At 36.0% G+C, this 24,151-nt stretch overlaps 1 protein-coding gene across 1 annotated transcript in view; it reads right to left on the reverse strand.

The window, feature by feature from the left end:
* Window positions 1-24,151, reverse strand: part of POC5 (POC5 centriolar protein) — a 73,429-nt gene that overhangs the window by 21,442 nt on the left and 27,836 nt on the right. The window contains exons 6-10 of the mRNA XM_044657700.1: window positions 20,062-20,238; window positions 16,544-16,648; window positions 12,573-12,752; window positions 8,948-9,101; window positions 2,482-2,957 (exon numbers count right to left, since the gene is read on the reverse strand). Of these exons, the coding sequence (XP_044513635.1) occupies window positions 2,482-2,957; window positions 8,948-9,101; window positions 12,573-12,752; window positions 16,544-16,648; window positions 20,062-20,238 (1,092 nt within the window). The remainder of the gene's footprint in view (window positions 1-2,481; window positions 2,958-8,947; window positions 9,102-12,572; window positions 12,753-16,543; window positions 16,649-20,061; window positions 20,239-24,151) is intronic.

Consider the following 24,151-nt stretch of genomic DNA (forward strand, 5'->3'; position numbering starts at 1 on the left):
TTCTACTAAATAACTTTAGATCTGTATGTTTTCTTATTATTTACTCTGAGCTTTCTATGCCGTGCCTTTCACTCTCCTGGCTGTACTTTCAAACACTTGCTGAGATCCTAGTGCCTTTCTTCTTTCATGTCCCATTGATGTTTGTTTGGGATATACCCTACTACTACAGAAAGGTTTTCCAGTCTCTTGGATATTGAGGGAAGGAAGAGTTGAAAAGAAGGAAGATGTCTAAATACTGCTTAGCCCTTTAATGGAACCCAGGCCTACTTATACCCAAGCTATACTTTATTTCCACCCTTCCTGTCTCAGTATATACCACCCCACCTTACCCATGTCTTTTGCCTGTACTTTCTTGTGAATGAGATACATTCTCCCACAGCCATATTCTAGGCATGGAAGTGGTCATATCAAGTCTCTAGGTAGCATGCAGACTAAAGGACAGAACTGTGTCTGGCTAGAGTCATAAGGCCCAGGGTCAGATCTGGCCTCTAACACCTGCTGTTCTCTAACCATTGACAAGTCATTTAATCTCCGACCGAAAATGGATTTTTGTTATGAGACTTAAAACCTTATGTGATTAGTTGTTTCTACTACTTTGGAGGTCAAATTTGCTTGACAGTCATATTTTCTGAATGTTGAGGTCATAGATTTTATCACTGAATCCTCTCTGGGACTTTCGTCTACTTTGACTTTTTAGATGTTGTGATTACCATTTTCCTCCCTACCATGTGGCATCTTAGTGGTGGACCCAAACAGTTTTCTTGTTCCCCCTTCCTTTTTCAGCTTAAGATTTCTTTTGACTAGATTTGCAAGATTCCAGGCAAATAAACCTATTTGGTGAAGTTCACTTCTGGCCTAGACTAGACTGTCGTTCTTATATTTAAGCTGTACTCTAGATATTAGTATCTCACTTTCACCTTAATGTAGGCTCTCACTTCATGATTTAAGTGATTTGAATTTAAGCAAAATGGAATTTTCTTTTCAAATGTGCGTATTTGCACAGGAGTGTTTCTATTTTGAGGATAAGAAGTTGGCCAAATACTTTCGCCATCATTGTTACTAATGATTTATTAATTATTCATACCCAGTCAAAGATTCATAGAAAGGCAAGGATACTAATATTGGTGTGTTCACATGATAAGCAGCTAATCTAAAAATTCTAGACCTGAATGTTACCCAAACCTGTAGCATAAATCCCAAGTAAAAGATTTAAACAAACATGCTCATGCTGATTTAAATAATTTGTATGTAGGATATCAAAATGTGTCATTAACACAGCTGTATTTTTTATGGTACTGTATCATGTTTCAGATATATGTATTTCAATAAGCTGATAATTTATTAAGAAAAACCACAAAAAGGGCAAGTAAACATAAGGTTCTTATTTCTAAAAAAAGTATTTTTACACATATTTAAATGTTTCTTATGTAGCTAAATCTATCTCTCTATATTCATGCTTTGATTAGAACACAGTACGTGTTTGTGGAATAAAACTAATCTATTCTGGGAAAATGGCACCACGTTATGGCCAAGCTTGGAAAGTTGCTCAAGCTTTTTCCTTTTCATCTCTGGCACCATGCTGTCCCCTTCTTATCAGTCAGTCATAGCCATCAGTCATGCAATCTTTCTCTTATGTAGTGACATTTCCATCTTAATCCCATCTAAAAAGAACTTAGGACTCTTGTCCAGTTCATTATGGAAAATCACTTTGTTTTCTTCACTAGATTCCATGTGAATCAAAAACTAACATACCAATATGGGCATTGTCGAGCTGGTAATACAAAGGTAGTAATGAAAAAGGTCATAAAAAGCTTAAGTGAAAACTGAGAGTAAAAGTACCAACAATATCTACTTTTAGAACCCATTTCAAAATCCTCATACTTTCTTTTCAGCATTTGAGAAAAATAAAAATCTTTTTCTTAATCAATTTCCATTTGCATTTGCATTTGGTTTAACAATTAGTATTATAAAAGTACCATTTTCTACCCTTGTATTTTTTGTTGTTTTGACAACAATGTATTTTACTATCTATTGAGAACTGATAATATTTTTAGCCACATAGTAGATTGATCAAGATTTCTGTGGGTTTACCTGGAATCTAACTATTAATAGGTAATTAGAAGATAGGTAATAAATAGACTAAAGGATACTAAGTATCAGATCCAAAGTAGAAAAATGGTAAAGGATAGGCAATTGAGGTGAAGTGACTTGACCAGGGTCACATGGCTAGGGAGTGTCTGAGGCCAGATTTGAACCATGGTCCTCTCATCTGCAAGCTTGCTTATCTATCTACTGAGCCACCTAGCTGCTCCCTAATAAACTCTTATAACACTACTTTTATGGGAAAGTGCATTCTGAGTTTGTTCTCTTCCCCTGTCCCTATAAAGAAAAAAAAACAATAGCAACAATTACCTCCGAAGCCTAACTTTTGGTTAGAATTGACTTGTTCATAATTTAGGGACTCCATAAAATTATACTCACCATGTCTTCTTTTACTGCTGTTCCGTGTGATGGTCCCTGTGATGTTACCTGTGAATGTAAGTGTGATGGTCCCTGTGAATGTAAGTGTGATGTTACCTGCGATGGTCCCTGTGAATGTAAGTGTGATGGTACCTGTGATGGTCCCTGTGAATGTAAGTGTGATGGTACCTGTGATGGTCCCTGTGAATGTAAATTTGGTGATCCCTGTGATGGTACCTGTGATGGTCCCTGTGAATGTAAGTGTGATGGTACCTGAGATGGTCCCTGTGATGGTCCCTGTGAATGTAAGTGTGATGGTATCTGTGATGGTACCTGTGATGGTATGTGTGATGGTGCCTGAGATAATGGCTGTGCTGATACTGATGCTCTTGGTACTAGAGTTGCTACTGAGAGAAGTGAAGGATCAAAATGAAGAGGACCATCTTTCCCTGAGCCACCGGGGCCATAGTCATCTTTCTTATTTGTGCTCTCTGATCCTAAAAAAAAGTCAAAACAAAAACCAAAGATGAACACTATCAAAACACTTCACTATTCTTTGATTACCATGTTACTCACCAATGACACAAAAAATGGCTAAAATCACAATATGCCCAAGAATGATATTAATTAAAAGAGTTAGTTAAGAGAAAAAAACAAACAAAATTATTCAAAATAACAAGGGAACTGATGCCAGATGTGGCCCGGGGGGGGGGGGGGGTGACATTATTCCTAATCTGATGAATACAATGAGTAGGATACAAAACAATGAAATTTGCCTTAGAAACAGATTGACAGATGAGCATTTCCTTTCCTTTCCTTTGGCCCCCTCTTTAAAGTTTGCCCATCACTGGGCTAAACCAAGGATGACAGAATTCTTAAAAACATAGTAGATCTAGCTACATTAATATGATTGGTATCAAAACACCTGGCTGATGGCCATATTTAGTAATTGTTGAGACTTTAGTTTCCTTTCCCTGTTTAAAAGATTTAAATAGCCTCCTTCTCACTTATTAAATAAAAAGTAAAAATTATTTTCTGTACTTGACTGGAATGGAAATGGAAAAGAAATTCTGTTTTTTTTCTTGTTCTGTCATCTTATAATATTTCCTCTGGTATTGTAATATTAAAGTGCTAAAAGCAGGAAAGCAAAATAATCCAATCAAATAGCTGGAAACCTACAGAAGTAGTCCCTTGTATTTTTCTCTTTCTCATTAATATTTAGAGCTGCAAGGTGTTCTAGAAGTCAGTTGATCCAACTTCCTTGACTTTTAGGTTGTTTTTTTTTTTTTTGGCCAGAAGCAAAAAATGGCAAAGATGAGATTTGTTCTAGGTCCCCTAGTTCCAAATCAAAGTCTCTTTCCATTTTGATAAGTATATCATCTAGCATTCAGGAAAATATTCCAAGTACATATGAAAAAAAAATTATCATTAGACAAGAGTTAGTTCTAAACTTGTATATAATTATCACATCTTAAAATCACTTCACAATAAACAGAGAAGTCCAACTTAAGATATCTAAAACCTCTTATGCTTATAATGAATTTAGCAATGTAATATTAATGTATAGAAAATAAGGAATTAAAGCAATCCAAGCCAAATATTCAAATAGAAAATTTAAAACTACTTTAGGATAGGAAGTATACATCAACTCATTCTCATTTAATGAGATATAGGGTTTTTTTTTCTTTTGTAAATGATAAATGATAAAAAATAAAATTTAGGACACATGTTATTAATGCTAGGTAACTTTCTTTTCTTTCCCCCTTTTTTTTTTTAAAACCCTTGCCTTCTGTCTTAGAATCAATACTGTGTATTGGTTCCAAGGCAGAAGAGTAGTAAGGGTTAGGCAATGGAGATTAAGTGACTTGCTCAGGGTCACACATCTAGGAAGTATCTGAGGCCAGATTTGAACCTAGGACCTCCTATCTCTAGGCCTGACTCTCAATCCACTAAGCCACCTACATGCCATGATAGGTAACTTTCTAAGACTACATAAGGTACAAGGCTATTGATGGGTAGGGGGAGTTTCTTCATCAGGTATTCCCAAAGCCGATTAAATCACAAGTCTGGACACAAAAAATTGTAACAACTTTCTGAATCTAAGATTCAACCTCTTTTTCACATGGGGCTGTGGATGCGGAGGCAATGGGAAGTTTAATAAATACACGGCAAAGTTAGAGGTAGAAATGGACTTAAAATCTGAGTCTCAGTTCTTATGTCAGTGTTTTCTTCCATTATACCAGTGGTTCCCAAACTTTTTTGGCCTACTGCCCCCTCTCCAGAAAAAATACTACTTAGTGCCCCCTGTCACATACTATCACCTCCCCCTTACAGTTATTCACTGTCCCCAAATGCACCTGTGGCCATCACCGCCTCCCTGGATCGCTGCAGCACCCACCAGGGGGTGGGGGCACCCACTTTGGGAATTACTGCATTATATCATCAAATTGCCATTTAAAATTTTAAACCTATCATTCAATAACAACATATTTTTACTTTATAAATCACATAAATACAATCACTTCATGTGGATAATTTTAAAATCCCATTACTTTTTCTAGAATGGTTTTCCTTACCATTATCTTAAAAGTATGGAAATTGAAGGCAAAGAGAAGCTACTTGCTGAGTGGAAATTATACATGAAAAAGCAAGTTCTCAAAAGAATTGATTACATTTCCAGGCTAAGCCCTAATACTGAAATAAGATCAATGGAAAAGCTTAATTAACCATGCAGGTTTATGAATAAGTAGACTTGGGAGGCAGCTCAATATAGCAGACAGTGCCCTAGGGCTTGGGGTCTGAAGGTCTGAGTTTAAATCCTAAAGTGAAGACTCAACAGATCTGATCACTACAGAGTGCCTCAGTTTTCTCATCTATGAAGTAGGAATAACAATGCATGAACTATTTGACTCACAGAATTATTAAGAAAAAAAGTATTCTGTAAAAGCTCTGAGCTTTAATATTCTATGTGGCTCTATAGCATAGAATTGGGAGGAAGTGGCAAAGAGGGAAATTTAGGATTGATGAAGGAGAAACTTCCTAACAATGAAAGCTACTGAAAAGTAGAAACTGCTTTGTTAGACATGGGGTTTTTCTTTACCGAAAGTCTTCAAGAAAAGCTAAAAGGATACAATGTTGAGAGGATTCTAGTTCATATATGCACTGGTGTAGCTGTCCTTGGTGTTTCCTTTTAATTCAAAGATTCTATGATACAGTGAGATGAGGAACTCCTAACAAAATGACTTGAGAAACCTGGTACAGTTTAGTGGATTCAGAATTGGTGAATGATCAAAGAGAAGTCATTAATGACACACTTGTAGAGTTGTCTCCAGGGCCATGTTAGAGCACAGATCTCAAGGGATCTGGTCTTAGCCATGTGCTGAGTGACACTGTTGTCAGGGACATGGTTAAATGCACAGATGGTATTCTAATCCCATTTGCTGATGATGCAAGGCTAGGAGTGATAGTGCACTTGATGGAGCATTAGGATTTGAAAAAGACTAAAGGCTAAAATGATTACCTGATGAAAACTTAAAGACATAAACATAAATTAGGCAGATATTTAGATAAAAAACAAAACCCAGCAGCACAAGTACAAGATAGAGAAAAGATAGCTTTCTTCAAGAATTTGGAGGGCTCTCTCATGAACAGGGAACTAGCTTTGTTCTGCTTGTCTCTAGGCAGTAAAAGTGGAAGCAATGGATGAAGGCTGCAGTTAGGCTCAATGGAGGAAAAAACCTTTCGACAATTAGAACTGCCCCGAAATGAAATGGTCTATCTCAGGAGGTAGTGGGTTGACACTAACTAGAGGTCTTCAAAGAAAGGCCAAATGACTACTTGCTCGGATGTTGTAGAGACACATGGCAATAGAAGATGAATTAGAAATGCCAGTTCACTTGAAATTAGAAATTTATAAAGGATGAAGTTGGCATGTTTTTTTGTCTTCTTCTTTCTTCCAGCAGTGTCACATAGCTCAAGAGTAGGAAGAAGTAAGACAGATGGTGCCTTAGGATTAAGGATTAAACAGGGGTTGAATGTGAGAGGACAAGGGGATAAAGGATTCAAGGATAGAAAGGAGTGTGCTTGTTAAACAGGTTAACCAGTGTCTCCAGATTGAAGGAAGGAAAGTCAGGCCAGAAGAGGGCTAAACAGATTGTGAGAAAAAGAAGGGATTGAAAGATTGGATGAAGAGGTTTAAGAAGAATAAATCAATTGGAAGAAGCAAGAGGATAGGAGAAGGTGATCAGAGCTCCTTACTGTTTTCAGGGTAGTAGCCTGGTACTTAAAGTGTTCAAAATTTGGCTCCAACCCATCCTTCTAGATTTCATGATTCTCAAGGTACTGCTCAATTTTGGTATTCCATATAGGGTCTTTGTACAATATTTTTCCATTTGATAGAAAAAGAAAACAGGTATAGATAGTAAATTAATATTAAAAAACAAGTTTGAAGCATTATCAGGACCAGAAATTAGGTCTTTTGACTAATAGTTGGATGCTTTTCCACATTATATCACAATGACAATACTTTAGTGACTAATATATACTGCTGGAAAAAGTCACTGAATATTTATTTGAAGTAATTATATTTACTGACTACTAAGAATTCAACTGCCATAATTTTAACATTTGTTTGGAATGAGAATTTAGTTGTGGAAGCTCCTAAAAGCAAAATGGAGAAGCAATTAGATTTAAAAAAATCCTTATCTTCTGCCTTTATACTAAGTATTGGTTCCAAGGTAGAAGATTGTTAAGGGCTAGGCAATTGAGGTTAAGTGACTTGCCCAGGGTTACATAAGCTAGGAAGAATCAGAGACCAGATTTGAATCCAGGACCCCCCTTCTGGCAACTTGCTGCTCTAGCTATTTGTTTTCAAAAATGGAAATCCACAATTGTGTGAAGAAATATCTGATTAGTAAAACAGCAAAAAGACTTTGGCCAGTTTGGCATAAACACAGAGATTTCCAATGCTTGAGAGTATAAAAAGCATCTTAATGCTTATGGAAATTACTGACAACAGTAATATGTTAAAAACAAAATGTGAACATTTAAAAATGTTGTCTGCACTGTTGCACCTTTCACTGAGCTAAAATAATCTAGATCTATAAGACATAACAACATGGAATATTGGATTTTATCATGAAGCTAAAAATTCATAATGCTGATTGAAGATCGACCATTTCCAATCCAATTAAACAAGCATTTATTAAATGTCTATTATGAACTCCAACCCAGTTGTCCTGACTGGTGGTTACCTAAATTACCCACTACATTCAGGTCTGCTTCCAGCTACCCTTCACTTCTTGACCATCTCCCACCAGATGCCATACTGTGGTAGTTATAATAATAAATAAATTTAATAATCTGGTTAAATTTATTTGCCATAAAATAAAAATTGTTATTATTTATGGTAAAATAAAAAATTAATTAATTAAATTAAATCAATTCATCATTGTTCTTAGAAAGTGTATGGTAATCAGCTCTCATATGGCTGCACTCATCAGCCCTGTAACTTTCTAAACAAAATATCAATCCCTGGCCACTACTTCCCTAAATGTTTTCTATCCCTATTAGAATGTAAGCTTCTTGGGAACAAGAATTGTTAATCATTCTTTTTTTATTTGTGTAACTAGCAATTAGCACATTGCGTGGTCCACAGCATGCATTTAATACAGTTGATTCTAGTCACGTGTGATAGTTATGTTTTACAAAATTGCTGCAAACATCAAATTTGTGAATATTTAACCATTGCTCCTGGGTGAAATACAAGGGTGGATTCCTATGAGCCTCTGGTCACAACATTTACTTTAGCACTTTCCAGAGTGGCATTATTTATGCATTAGCCAATTTCTTCTTCCTTTTTCTGGACCATGTTATTGATTCATTAACACTGAACTCAGGGCCAATAACTCATACCCAGATGAGCCTTATCTAACACAGGTATCATTCCTAGTGAATGAACACTAGACAGCATTTTAATACTATACTTGGGGGCTATTTTGAATAATGAAATCACCAACAAGAAGCCGAAAAATGTAAAAAAAACCCAATAGAACAAGAAAAGAACACTTACAGTATGACAGCTGAAACAAGAAGGCATTTTTTGCCTTGTCTGACATCAGACTGCATGCTGGGTAACTCAAATTTTTTTGCTGCTCTGCACATGTATTCAAAAGCATCATTAAGTATTGATTGTGAGGTTAACAAATAAATTTTAGGGAGGTGAATTCACAAAAAATATTTAGAATCCTTAGATCCTAAGACTCCTTAGATAATGAGGGTTGACTACAAATGCTTTTTTCATGTTGGCATTAATTCATTCATTATGTGCAAAGGTACAGTGCTAAGTGCTTATATTACAAAGAACATAAAAAGCAGTTTCTGCCCTCATGAAACTACATTTTATAATATCATGAAGTCAGAAAACACTGTTTTGGCAAGAAATATAAAAGCAATAAAACAGTATTTTAACATTATTTGCCATACTAACCATTGTCATGTCTACTCTGAAAGATACTCAAGGCTTCTAGATTTAATGCACACACGCCTCGCATGAAAGCTTTTTTCAAGGACTCTTGATATTGATCCTTTTCATATTGGAGTTTTTGGATCTCACTTTTTGCAGTTTCCAAAGCATCATTTAACTAAAATAGAAAAAAGAATGATAAAGATTTGAGATACCAGAAAGAAGATTATTTAGCTGTTCCATAGAAATGACTTCCCATTTATAAATGTTTTCACAGATAATCATAAACATCCCTTCTCTTAATGTTCTTAATTTAAAGTAGGTAATGTTTAAAATATTTTTGTATATACACACGAATATATATATACATACATATATCTATATACCTATCATGTGGCTCTACTTCTTTCTTTCTTTCTTTCTTTTTTTTTTTTTTAAAGCCCTTACCTTCAGTCTTAAAAATCAATACTAGGTATTGGTTATAAGGTGGAAGAGTGGTAAGGACTAGGCAATGGGGTTTAAGTGACTTGCCCAGGGTCACGCAGTTAGGAAGTGTTTGAGGTCAGATGTGAACAGGACCTCCTGTCTCTAGGCCTGGCTCTCAATCCACTGAGTCACCCAGCTGCCCCCACGTGCCTCTTCTGATGTGTCCATTAAATTACCCTTTTGGTTCTTAACCACAAGGCAAAAGTTTAGGACTTAAGAGATGTTTGAATGTCAGATTCTTCCAAACTACTGGCTGTTTAACTATACAGAAACAGATGCTTTCTTTCACTTCAGAGAGCTTACAAAAGATATTAAACAATGATATTGGTTGTTGTCCTCCATATTCAAAGGGGACCAAAGTGACATCATAATGTTGGGGGTCAACGTACAGTGTATCTGATGATGGCTGAGAGACTAATATGAGTTTGGAAGGTTCTACCACAGTTTGGGCACAAAGAGTCTTTTGAACATTTGGGACAGAAAATAATGATATTAACAATGATATAAAGCTACATTGAACAGCCAAAAATGTGAATCTTAAGTTCAGTTTTTGTCAGTACTTGTAGCAAATAAACAAATCAAGGGGATCTGAGTTTGTAAAAATTGGTCAACAAAATTTGCACTATTCTAAATTTGAATGGTTAGGAAGATTCATGCTGATAACAGAAATTTTCAACAGTATGGAGGTTTTAAAATGTTTCTTTTTAAAAATTATTATTTCAAGAACTTATTAAAAGGTTCAAGACCAAAAGAAAAAAGTTACATTAAGATCCTTAATACATAAATAATACTTAAGTAATTATTAATACATTAAGTTTCTTATTTTTCCCTGTGCAGTCTATTCCAATGATTTTATTTTTTTTAAGCAAGACCAGATGGTTTTGATGACTATTGTTTTACAATACAGTTTGAGGTTTGGAAGTGTTATTCTCCCTTTTAACCATTTTCCCTAAATGAATTCTGTTACTATTCTATCAAGTTCTATGGATGAATTCCTTTGATTGGCATAGTATCAAAAGTGTAAATGAACTTTGATAGTATTGTCTTTTTAAATACATGGACACGGCCCATGTATAAACCCAGTTACTTATTCTTTATTTCTTTAAGGAGCACTTTATAATTTAATCTATACAAGTCTTCAATGCATTGTATAATAAGTCAGAATTAGAGTTTTCTTTTACTCTTATTGCTTCTTAGATTTTCCTATTATTTGATTTTTGAGTATTTTCTTTGTAGTCTGAAACTCTGTTGAAGGTGTTGCCTCAATTAGTATCTTGCTGATTCCCTAGGACTTTCCAAGTGTACTATTTTATCATCAGCAAATAGGGATAGTTTTACATCTTTACTTATCTTTATGCCTTTACTTTCTTTCTCTTGTTTTGTTATTGCTAACATTTCCAGTAGGGGGCAGAGACAGTGAGGTGGCTCTTTGTTTAGTCAGGTCTGGCTATAGGAGACACAGACACTTCCAGCTATGTGACCTTGGGCAGTTTACTTAACCCCAAAAGGCTAGTCCTAATTGCTCTTCTGTCTTGGAATCAACACTCAGTACTGATTCCAAGATAAAAGGTTTAAAAATAAATAATGGGATGAGTGAGCTTCATTCTCAGATTAACTGGAAAAGGATACAACACATCCTTGTAAAGTTACATTAAAAGAAGCATAGTCTAAATTGTTAGATGTGGTCAGAGTATATAATACATTTTTGCTTAACTTTTTTCTCTGTTGTAAAGAACTTTCCAAAAATGAGCTATGTAAAAACAAAAGGCACCACGAAAACTTAAATCAAAGCAAAGCACAGAGTCCAGAACAAGGGAGGTGATAGCCCAGTTGTACTCTGCCTCAGTCAGATTGCATTTAGAATATGGTGCTCAGATCTGCTAAATGGGAGTGCATACAGAGAAGGGCACCAGAAGGCTGAGGTCTCTGCAGTCCATGCTATATGAGGTTTCACAAAAATAACAAGGGACATAGAGCTTTAGGAAAAGAAGGTTTGGGAGGACATGATGTATGTACTTGAAGTACTTGAAAAGCTGTCATCACGTGAAGTACTTGAAAAACTGTCATGTGAAAGAGAGAGCTTTTCTGCTTGGTTGGTTGATAGGGGACAGTCATGAATGAAGGATTGAAGATGCAGAGATTAATTTTTTACTTAATATAAGAAAAACTTAACAAGCAACACTGTTTCAAAGTGAAATGAGTTGCCTTGAGAGTTGAATCTCTCTTAAAAGAGTTAGCTAGCTGACCACTTGTTACCGAGTTCAATTATGGGTTGGATTTAGGACCTCTGAAGTATCTTCCAGTTCTAAGAGTCTATGAAAATATTGTTCCTTCAAAATGATCCCTATTTTATTGTAAAACTAAAGGTTTTTATTCCACAGAAATCAGAATATAATTTTATCATGAAAGTAAATAGGAATAATAATTTGCATTTTAAAAAATACTCAACCTATTAAGGTACATATTTTATTAATTAATCTGTATTATTAGGATAGCTAGGATGGAATGCTGAGCCCAGAGTCAAGAAGACCTGAGTTCAAATCCAACCTCAGACACTTACTGGCTGTGTCACCCTGGACAAATCACCTAATCCTATTTGCCTTGGTTTCCTCAATGGTAAAATGAGCTAGAGAAGGAAATAGTAAATCACTTCAATATCTTTGCCAAGTAAACTCCAAATTGGGTCATGAAGAACTGGACATGACTGTAGTGACTGAACAACAAAATATCTGCTATTTTTATTCTGGCTAACATCCATGTATATTTTGAAGGGTAACTTTAAAGTGTGCTTGCCCTAAGTTCAAATCATCTCAAGAGGATACAGGTTCCATAAGAGTTTCTCTCATCATGTTTAACATAGTATACTGTAATGGATACATAAATGTTGTTGAATAAATGAATAATTTGCATTTTTAATATTTAATAAATAAATTATTTTAGAAAGAAATACATATATAAAAGGATAAAATTTTAGAGGCGCAACTTAAAGATAATGAAACGATCTGATTCTTTGGACTGCCCATTATTTGGAGTATTCTACTTTCAAAAGTACTATTCAAATTCATAATATTATAAGTGGTATTTGTTGAAGTAAGTTACCTTGCTTATTTTCTTTTTCTTTATCATACAATGGGTTAAAGAGCTTAACTGGAAAAGGACTTACTGATACAATTTGAGTTTCATAATCCCTGGAAATCTGAAAACAAATTTCTTCAGCTCTGGTTTGACAAGCTCTTTCGAATGTATTTTTCCAGTGTGATTGCAGTATGGAGCGCCAGGCCTTCCAGACTCTCTTCAACAAAGCTCTGTTATAGTGCTGGTCAGCTAGCTTAGCTTCATATATCTTAATGAAAGTAACACCAAAAGGAAAATGAAAGAATGCTCAAAGTTCATAGACAATATATGTAAAAAGTGGACTGTTGCTTTATGTTAAAAATACCTCCTTGTAAACAGTTTGTGAGATCTGTAGTACCCCATGTTTTAAATGAGAACACTAAGGATTGGAGATGTTAAGTTACTTCCTCTTAGTCACATGAGAAATAAATGATAAGGCTGGAACATGAAGATAAGTAGTTTGCTTCCCAACCCAGTGGGTACTCTTTCTATTTTCACCATGATGTTGAAGGGGAAAAAAACAACCCATAAGTCTATTTTTCATCTCAACATCAGACTCACCTGATACTTCTTAAAATGAAAATAGGGTCAAAGGAATAGTAGAGACTGAGTGAGAAGGAACAGGTTTAGAATCAAACCATCAACAAGTAGTTCCAAGGTACCTACTGTGACAAGCATTCTTCTAGTTCAAGGAGCTTAGCATGGGAGGCAACATATACTATATAAATATATATATAAAATGCTTAAATGCAAGCTAAGTTGGCAGGGAGAAGACATTAGCATCTGGAAGGATGAAGAAATGATTCCTCCTAGCAGTTAATGCTTGAGCTTTGATGGAAACTAGGGATTCTAAGTGGTAGGGACAGGGAGGGGGTATACTCCAGGCATGGGGATCAGCCTAAACAAAGAAACAGAGTAGGGGAGATGGAGTGTTGTAGGCAGGAGATCAATTTGGCTGGACTCTAGGATGCATGAAGAGAAGTAATATATAATAAGGTTCACATATAAGTCGGGCATTCCACTTTCAATGAGTCAGGTTGTAAAGGACTTTAAATGCCCCAAAGTTTATTGAGTAGTTCAGTGATATGGCCAGGCCTGTCTGTTACTATTATTTTTTTTTTTAATCCTTACCTTCTATCTTAGCATCAATACTATATATTAGCTCCCAGGCAGAAGAGCAGTAAGGGTTAGGCAATGAGGGTTAAGAGACTTGTCCAGAGTCACATAGTTAGGAAGTGTGTGAGGCCAGATTTGAACCCAGGACCTCCCATGTCTACCAATAATCTCTTTTATTTTTTTAATATAGAATATTTTTCCATTGTTACACGATTCATGATTTTTCCCACCCTTCTTCCCTCCCTGCTCCCTGAGATGACAAGCAATTTCGCTGGGTTATATATGTATCATTGTTCAAAAACTATTTCCATGTTGTTCATATTACAATAGAGTGATCTTTTAACATAAAAACCCCAATCATATCCCCATCAAACCACGTGATTGATCATATGCTTTTCTTCTGCCCTTCTGCTCTCACGGTTTTTTTTTCTGAATGTGGATAGCGTTCTTTCTCATAAGTTCCTTTGGATTGTCCTGGGTCATTGCATTGCTGCTAGTAGAAAAGTTTATCACATTTGATTTTACCACAGTGTATCAGTCTCTATGTACAATGCTCTTCTGGTTCTACTCCTTTTACTCTGCATCAATTCCTGGAGGTCATTCCAGTTCACATGGAATTCCTCCAGTTCATTATTCCTTTCAGCACAATAGTATTCCATCACCATCAGATATCACAATTTATTCAGCCATTCCCCAATCGATGGACACCCCATCCTTTTCCAGTTTTTTGCCACTACAAAGAGTGTGGCTATAAATACTTTTGAACAAGTCTTTTTCCTTATTAATCTCATCGGGGTACAAACCCAGCAGTGGTATGGCTGGATCAAAGGGCAGGAATTCTTTTAAGGCCCTTTAAGCATAATTACAAATTGCCTTCCAGAATGGTTGGACCAATTCACAACTCCACCAGTCATTTTTGTTTGTTGTTTGTTTTTGTTTTTGTTCCAATTTTGCCACATCCCCTCCAACATTTATCACTTTCCTTTGCTGCCATATTGGCCAGTTTGCTAGGTGTAAGGTGGTACCTCAGAGTTTTTTTTTTTTTAATTTTTTAAACATTTATTAATATTCATTTTTAATCTGTTTACATACTTTATGCCCCTACTTTCCCCTTCACCCCCTGCTCTCCCCCCCCCCCATGGCCGACACACATTTCCACTGGTTGTAACATGTGTCCTTGTTCAGGGCCTATTTCCATATTGTTGTTAGTTGCATTGGTGTGGTAGTTTCGAGTCCACATCCCCAATCATGTCCGCCTCAACCAATGCGTTCAAGCAGTTGTTTATCTTCTACGTTTCCTCTCCTGCAGATCTTCCTCTGAATGTGGGTATCGTTCTTTACCATAAATCCCTCAGAGCTGTCTTGTGTCATTGCATTGCTGCTAGTACAGAAGTCCATTACATTCGATTTTACCATAGTATATTAGTCTCTGTGTACAATGTTCTTCTGGCTCTGCTCCTTTCGCTCTGCATCAGTTCCTGGAGGTCTTTCCAGTTCACCTGGAGGTCTTTCCAGTTCACCTGGAACTCCTCCAGTCTATTATTCCTTTGAGCACAATAGTATTCCATCACCAGCATATACCACAGTTTGTTCAGCCATTCCCCAATTGAAGGACATACCCTCCTTTTCCAATTCTTTGCCACTACAAAAAGCGCAGCTATAAATATTTTCGTACAAGTCTGTTTATCTATGATCTCTTTGGGGTACAAACCCAACAGTGGTATGGCTGGATCAAAGGGCAGGCAGTCTTTTATAGCCCTTTGAGCATAGTTCCAAATTGTCAGCCAGAATGGTTGTATCATTTCACAACTCCGCCAGCAATGCATTAATGTCCCAATTTTGCCACATCCCCTCCAGCATTCATTACTCTCCCCTTCTTTCATTTTAGCCAATCTGCTAGGTGTGAGGTGATACCTCAGAGTTGTTTTAATTTGCATTCTCTAGGACCACCCATCTCTAGGCCTGGCTCTTTATCCACTGAGTTACCTAGCTGCCCCCTAGACCTATTCTTTGGTAAATCACTATGGCAGTTGGATGGATTAAGTTATTATAAAAGCCTAGGTACGTGTTAAGGCTGGAATTAGATTGGTGGCCTTGACAGTGGAGATATAGGGCCAGATGGAAGAAATTTTTATGGAGGCAGAAATGAAAAGACTAGGAAACTAACTGGATATGTGTTGAAAGTGAGGAATTGAGGATGACCAAGGATGTGAATATGAGTGCTTGGAAAGATGGTAGTGTTTTCAACAGAAGTCTGGAAGAGAGATGGATTAGGAAAGATAATGAATTTATTTTAGATAGGTTGAACTTGAGAGAACTATAAGATACCTAGTGTGACTTAATGATTTCAACACCTTTCAGTGTGATAATCAATATGGGCAACCTCAATTTGCCCAGGTAGTATCATTAGCACCAAAAAGAACAAATAGAATTGAATGATATTTTCCCTCTAATCAACATATTTGCAGTCTTTTGAATAAAGGCCCAAGACCTGTCACTTAACTAATGTAGGAAACTTCAAAGAGGAAGCTTCTTTTATTAAGGCTAATCTGTTTTGTAACTTATAGGCTTAGAGAAGTGCCTGGGGCACTGAAAGCTTAAAAACTTCCCAAGGTCAAAAATCTAGTTAATTTCAGAAAAAATGATCAACATAAACATACTCCAGGGCAGCAAGTGAAAGCCCAATACCTTGTGGCACTACACTTAAGAGGAATTCTTTTCAATATATGATAAAAACATCCATGAGGAATGAGGCATGCAAATGTCTTCTAAATAAGGTCACATACAGTAACTTAATTTTTGTCAAAATTATCAAATAAAACCCTGTGAGTCCAATAAAAGCTTCAATATATCACTCTACTCCCATCCAAGCACAGATTTATTATACTGTCTTTTTATACATACCTCCTGTTTGGCCTTGAGGTGTTCAATCCGCCAGTGGAAGAATATTTTCAATACATCTGCTCTTTCCTTCTGCTTGGTTGAAGCTTCAGTCAAGGTAGAAATTACCTATAAAAACAATGAACATATTTATCACATTAACAATTTGTACTAATGAACTGTTATGTGAATAATAAAGGGAGTGAACTATGTGCTTAGATTGGATAATTTTATATTACTATTAAAACACAATCATATACTTTTAAAATCCTTGATTTTATTTCCCTACTCAATCAACTCCAGTGGTTTCCTATAACCTATAGGATAAAATGTAAATTTCTCTGTTTAGCTTTTTTTTGCAGATGATACTTGTTGATGGGTTTTTTCCTTTTCTTTTTCTTTTAAATTTTAAATTTTATTTGAAAAAAATTTTCCATGGTTACATGATTTTTTTTTGGCCTCCGTCCCTTCTTCCTTCCTCCACTCCTGGAGTTGCCAAGCAATTTCACTGTGTTATACATATACTATGACTCAAAATCTGTTCCCATATTATACATTTTTATAATAGGGCAATCTTTTAAAACTAAAACCCCAAATCATAAACCCATATTAACAAGTGATAAATCATATACTGTCTTCTGGATTTCTACTCCCACTTTTATTTCTCTAGATATGGATAACATTCTTTTCATAAGTCCCTCAAAATTGTCCTGGTTGTTGCATTGCTTTTAGTAGTCAATTACATTTGATCATTCCAAAATGTTTCAGTTACTGTGTACAATGTTCTGGTTCTGTTCATTTCATTCTACCATCAGTTCATGGAGGTCTTTTCAGTTCTTATAGAAATCAAATAGTTCATCATTCTTTATAGCACTATAGTATTCCATCATCATCATATATCACAATTTGTTCAGCCATTCCTCAGTTGAGGATGTCCCCTCATTTTCCAATTTTTTTGCCACTACAAAAAGCACAACTATAAATATTTTTGTACAAACAGAACCTTTTCCATTTTTTAAAAAATCTCTTTGGGATACAAACCTAGTAGTGATATTGCTGGATCAGAGCATGCATTCTTTTAAAGCCCTTTAGGCATAATTCCAAATTGCCTTCCAGAATGGTTGGATCAGTTCACAACTCCACCAGTAATGCATTAGTGTCCCAATTTTGCCATATTCCCCTTCAACATTTATTATTTTACTTTACTGACATGCTGGCCAATCTGCTAGGTATAAGGTGGTACTTCAGAGTTTTTTTTATTTGCATTTCTCTAATCAGGAGGGATTTAGAACATTTTTTCATATGATTATTGATAGTTTTGATTTCTTCATCTGAAAACTGCCTATTCATATCCCTTGACCATTTGTCAGTTGGGAAATGATTTGATTTCTTATAAATTTAACTTAGTTCTTTCTACATTTGAGAAATTAGACCTTTGTCAGAGAATTTTGTTATAAAAATTTCTTCCCTCTGTTTAGCTTTTAAAGGCCTAAACAACCAGGTTCCAACCTAATACTACTCTTCCTCCTATACTCTGAGATCCAGCCAAGCTGGCCTTCTCTCTGTCTCTGATACACCTTGCTCCTGCTTCTTTGCCTGTGCCACAGCAATCTCAACTGTCTGTTTCAGATTTGGTTCCTTTCTGCTTCTGCGTTTCTTTTCCTTTACAACGAAGCTCACACATCATTTTGTTCATGAAGCCTTTCCTAATCCCAACTTTTTTTTAAACTCATAATAAACTTTGTCATATTATTAGTATTGTGTATTGATTCTAAGGGAGAAGAGTGATAAGGGCCATGCAATTAGGATTAAATGACTCCCTCTGGGTCATACAGCTAGGAAGTGTCAGTGGTCATATTTGAACCCAGGACCTCCCATTTCTGGGCCTGGCTCTATCCATTGAGCCACCCAGCTGCCCTTGTCATCCCAATTGTTAATGCCCTCCTCTTGACTTTACCTTGAATTTAATTACTTTGTATATATTTGCATTTATTTACTTAGTCTTTATTATGTCTATTTACATATGTACTTGTCTTCCTCACTGGAATGGAAGTTCCTTTTGAATAGGGATTTTCGTTTTGTGTACTTGTTTCCCCAGTACCTAGCATAGATGCTTAATAAATAGTTGATTTAGCTCTGCTTGTGTTTTGGTTTTGTATTAAATCTTCTTCATTTTGATATCTTTGGTTTTTCCTCTTATGATCCCATCACTTACTTTCTACCCTATTTATTGGTGGTAATAATAATAATCTCTAAGGCTGGATTTTCTTAGCCTTCTCTCCTTAGGTAATTTAGGTCACCAACCTTGCTCTTAGTAGCTCAGGCTTGGGGCAGGGGATGGGGAGGAGAAACGTGGGGTGGGAAAGGGAAAAAAGGGACAGGGCTAGTTCCATCATCTTGATTTCACTAGTCTTACATTAGCATCAGCAGCCAGGAGGGCGCTCTAGATAGTCTTGAGGATCCCTAACCTCGGGGATATATCTCCCCATTATCCCAACTCCTCACCATCTGCCTGCTTGTTATAGGATGCATGTGTTTCTCTGTGTGTGTGTGTGTGTGTGTGTGTGTGTGTAATATATAAAGTCTCTGTAGCCTGAGGGGATATCAATGTAGGTCCCAGGAATAAGCCTACAGGTTTCTGCTTTGTTTCTGTGTCTTGGTCCTGGATATGGAGGTTAGGGTGGTGATGGAAATGGGTGCTGAGCTTAAGGATCAGTGTTCTATTAATACACAAAAATTTTTATCATGAGTAGAGAATGTTGTTTTACCAATAGGTTTTATCTAAAATCTTAGAGAGAGGGAGGGAAAAAAGGAGAATATATATGGAAATGATTAATATCAAGGAAAAAATCTCAAAGGGCATCAATTTTAAAAATGGAAAAAAAAAAGAATTGCATGTAAATAATTTGTTAATTGAATATATTTAAGTTTTATTCTCCAATATATGGTATGGTTGGGGGAAGCTAGGTGGTCCAGTGGATTGAGAGTCAGACTGGCCTAGAGATAGGAGGTCCTGGGTTCAAATCTTGCTGCAGATATGTCTTAGCTGTGGGACCTTGGACAAGTCACTTAACCCCCAATGCCTAGCCCTTCCCACACTTCTGCATTTGAACCAATAGATTGAAGGTAAAGGTTTAAATACCCCCTGAAACTGACCCAAAAGCCCGAGTACTCTTATGCCCAAATTCACTGGGAACTCTCAGCTATTTCTAATAAAAACTGACAGAAGACAGATTCTTCTCTTCCCTGAGGCTCAGGAGGTCTTAAAGTAGCAAGTTAGAAGTTTCCTGATAAAGGTCTCCATGATGTTACAGTGCCAGTCAAGAACAGCTAACAATTATTCCTTGATTTCCTGGAGCCTTTGGTAGAAGTTCTACATTTATATGTTGTATTAGTACATATAAAAAGTCTTGTAGGTAGATAGATAATTCTCTTTGGATTTTGGAGGCATTTTTCTCTCTTACATGTTAAATAATCAAAAATAATTTCCAGATTTTGAATGGATCTGAAATTTAACATTAAGGAAACAGAAGCAAAATTACCTCATCTTTTCTCCCAGCTGAAGTTTCGTAAGTCTGCTGCAGCTCAGTCAAGTCATCTACTTGGTTCTGCAATTTTTCCAACTGTGTTGTACTTTTATCCTTCTCTTTTTTCATTTCTGCTCTATGCCAATCAATAAAATTAAGTTTCCATTTGCTTAGTTCAGCAAGAACATTTTTCTGAGGAACAAGAAAACTGACAGTCAGTATATAAGAGATTTTAAAACTCTGTTTTTAAAGCATGGTTCATCTATTGCCAAACACTTGTTCCAAAAACCCACACTGAAGTGAAATCCAACCCAACCTATTATTGTGGCTCAAGAAGAGAGCTCAAGGTAAAACAAAAAATTCAGTCTTCTAAAGGAAATACTGAAATTTGGCATTTTCCTTTTATCAACCATTATTTCTCCAAAACACAACATGAACATGCAAACCTACTAAGTAACCAACAGCCATGCTAAAGAAATGAACTTATTCTACTCCAAATATTTAGCACATGAAACCTTTTCCCCCTTAAATTTTAAAGACTCTCTGTTCAGGGACAGTTAGGTGGCTCAGTAAATTGAGAACCAGGCCTAAAGATAGTTCAAAAATCTGACCTTAGCTGTGGGACGCTGGGCAAGTCACTTAACCCCTCCACTCTCATTGTCTAAACCTATACCACTCTTTTGCCTTGGAACCAACACATAGTATTGATTATAAGATGGAAGGTAAAGGTTTTAATAAAAAAGATTCTCTGTTCACTCTGAGGTGCAGTCCATGTGCTTACTCATGGTAAACAGCTGTACTAAATGTGGAAAAAATGGGGTCTGAAGAATCAAATTGTTCATTTTTATTCAAATATTTACTGAACATATTCTCTCTCTCTCTCTCTCTCTCTCTCTCTCTCTCTCTCTATATATATANCCTTAAATTTTAAAGACTCTCTGTTCAGGGACAGTTAGGTGGCTCAGTAAATTGAGAACCAGGCCTAAAGATAGTTCAAAAATCTGACCTTAGCTGTGGGACGCTGGGCAAGTCACTTAACCCCTCCACTCTCATTGTCTAAACCTATACCACTCTTTTGCCTTGGAACCAACACATAGTATTGATTATAAGATGGAAGGTAAAGGTTTTAATAAAAAAGATTCTCTGTTCACTCTGAGGTGCAGTCCATGTGCTTACTCATGGTAAACAGCTGTACTAAATGTGGAAAAAATGGGGTCTGAAGAATCAAATTGTTCATTTTTATTCAAATATTTACTGAACATATTCTCTCTCTCTCTCTCTCTCTCTCTCTATATATATATATATATATATGTATATATATATATATATAGTATTATGTTACATGCTAAAGGGTGATGGGAGTACAATGGCATAGAAACATAATCTAGAAGAGGCAATAAGCTATGCCTCATAATTTAACCACAATATAAGGAAATATATGATAAGTCACATGTGGGAGTTTGGATAATACCTGGTGTGAAAAGCTTAGGAGAGGTCTCTTTTGGCTGGGATCATCAAAGAAGGTATCATTGGAGTTAGTAGGATTTTGACAAGTAGGTTGGGGGCTGGACATTTCAAATGGTTGAAATTGCATGAATAAGGTAGAAAAGGAGGCAAGAATTAAGCCATATGTGGGGAACAGCCATTTGAAGTCACTGACTGTATATAGGAAAGTAGTGGAATTTTAAAAAAGATGATTATTTCTAGGCTGTATAGCTCCGAAGAATAATAAAATAAAAATATACCAGAACATACAGGGACTATAATTTCTCCATAGCCTTAATTATATTTTTGGTGGTTCAGATCTCTCTTTCTCTCACACACATAACATTTTTTTTCTTAATTACATGGAAAAACAATTTTTAACATGCTTAAAAAATTTTTTTTAGTTCCAATTAGCCCCCTTCTCCCCCTCCCAATGTTAAGTAATGTGATACATAGATTATACTTGTACAATCATTCACAACATATTTTCATATTAGTCATGTTATAGAAGACATATTAAAAAAAGTAAACCCACAAGGAAAGTAAGATGAAAAATAATATGCTTTGATTAGCATTCAGATTCCTGCTGTTCATCATGAGTCCTTTGGAATTGTCTTGGATCACTCTATTGTTAAGAATAGGTAAGTCATTGACAAATGATCATCATACAATATTGCTGTTACTGTGTATATTCTCCTGATTCTGCTCACTTTACTTTGCATTGGTTCGTGTAAGTTTTTCTGAAATCATCCTGCTCATCCTTTCTTTCTTTTTTTTTTTTTAAACCTTTACCTTCCGTCTTGCAATCAATACCATGTATTGGTTCCAAGACAGAAGAGTGGTAAAGGCTAGGCAATGGGAGTTAAGTGACTTGCCCAGGGTCACACAGCTGGGAAGTGTCTGAGGCCGGATTTGAACCCAGGACCTCCCATCTCTAGGCCTGGCTCTCATTACACTGAGCTACCCAGCTGCCCCCGATTTAGAGCATTTTTCATATGACTGTAGATAGCTTTGGTTTCTTTTAAAAGCTGCCTACACAATCGAATGTAATGGACTTCTTTACTAGCAGCAATGCAATGACCCAGGACAATCCAGGGGGACTTATGAGAAAGAACACCATCCACATCCATAGAAAGAACTGTGGCAGCAGAAACACAGAAGAAAAACAACTGTCTGATCACATGGGTTGATGGGAATATGATTGGGGGATGTAGACTCTAAGTGATCACCCTATGCAAATATTAATAATATGGAAATGGGTCTTGATCAATGACGCATGTAAAACTCAGTGGAACTGCTTGTTGGTTACAGGAGTGGGGTGGAAGGAGGGGAGGGAAAGAACATGAATCATGGAACCATGGAAAAATATTCTAAATTAATTAAAATTTTTCAAATTAAAAAAAAAAAAGCTACCCATATATATTCTTTGATCATCTATTATTTGGGGAATGATTTGTATTCTTATAAATTTGAATTAGCTCCCGATGTATTTCAGAAACGAGGCCTTTATCAGAGACATTTGCTATAACATCCTCCCCTGCCCCCCAGTTTTCTGCTTTCCTTCTAATTTTGGTTGTATTGGTTTTGTTTGTGCAAAACCTTTCTAATTTAATATACTCAAAATTATCCATTTATATCTTATAATGCTCTCTTTCTCTTATTTCATCATAAATTCTTCCCATATCCAGAGTTCAGAGGTAAACTATTCTATATCCTGCTAATTTGCTTATGGTGACACTCTTTGTGACTAAACTATGTACTCATTTTGACCTTATCTTGGTATATGGAGAGAGATGCCAGTCTATGCTAGACTTTTTGTCAAATAGTGAGTTCTTGTTCCCAAAGCTTGGATCTTTGGGTTTATCAAACACTAGATTACTATGGTTTTTCACTACTGTGTATTGCAGTGATTCCCAAAGTGGGCGCCACCACCCGCTGGTGGGTGCTGCAGCGATCCAGGAGGGTGGTGATGGCCACAGGTGCATTTATCTTTTCGATTAATTGCTATTAAAATTAAAAAAAAAATTAATTTCCAGGGGACAAGTAATATTTTTTCTGGAAAGAGGGTGGCAGGCCAAAAAAGTTTGGGAACCACTGGTATATTGTATACCTAATTTGTTCCACTGATTTACTATTCTATTTCTTCGCCAGTACCAGCTTGTTTTGATGCTTTATAATTCAGTTTGAGATCTGGTATGGCTAGGCTACCTTCCTTCATATTTTAAAAATTAATTCCCTTGATATTTTTGACCTTTTTTTCTTCCAAATGAATTTTGTTATTATTTCTTCTAGCTCTATAAAATAATTTGTTGGTAGTTTCATTAAATTGGTTTGGCCTACCCCTGAGAAATTAATATTTTCCCAATTGTTTGGATCTGACTTTATTTGTGTGAAATAATGTAATATAATTTTGTTCAGAGGGTTCTTGGGTTGGTCTGAGCATACTCCCAGGTATTTTATGTTGTCTACAGTTATTTTATTTATTTTTAAAAAATTCCATATTGTTCATGTTTTGGAAGAAACATGCTTAAAACAAAAAATAAAATAAAATGAAAAATAGTATTCTTCAATCTGCATTCAGGCTCTATTGGTTCTTTCCCTAGAAGTGGAAAGAATTTTT

This window comes from Gracilinanus agilis, chromosome 1, assembly GCF_016433145.1.
Source record: "Gracilinanus agilis isolate LMUSP501 chromosome 1, AgileGrace, whole genome shotgun sequence".
Lineage (NCBI taxonomy): Eukaryota > Metazoa > Chordata > Mammalia > Didelphimorphia > Didelphidae > Gracilinanus > Gracilinanus agilis.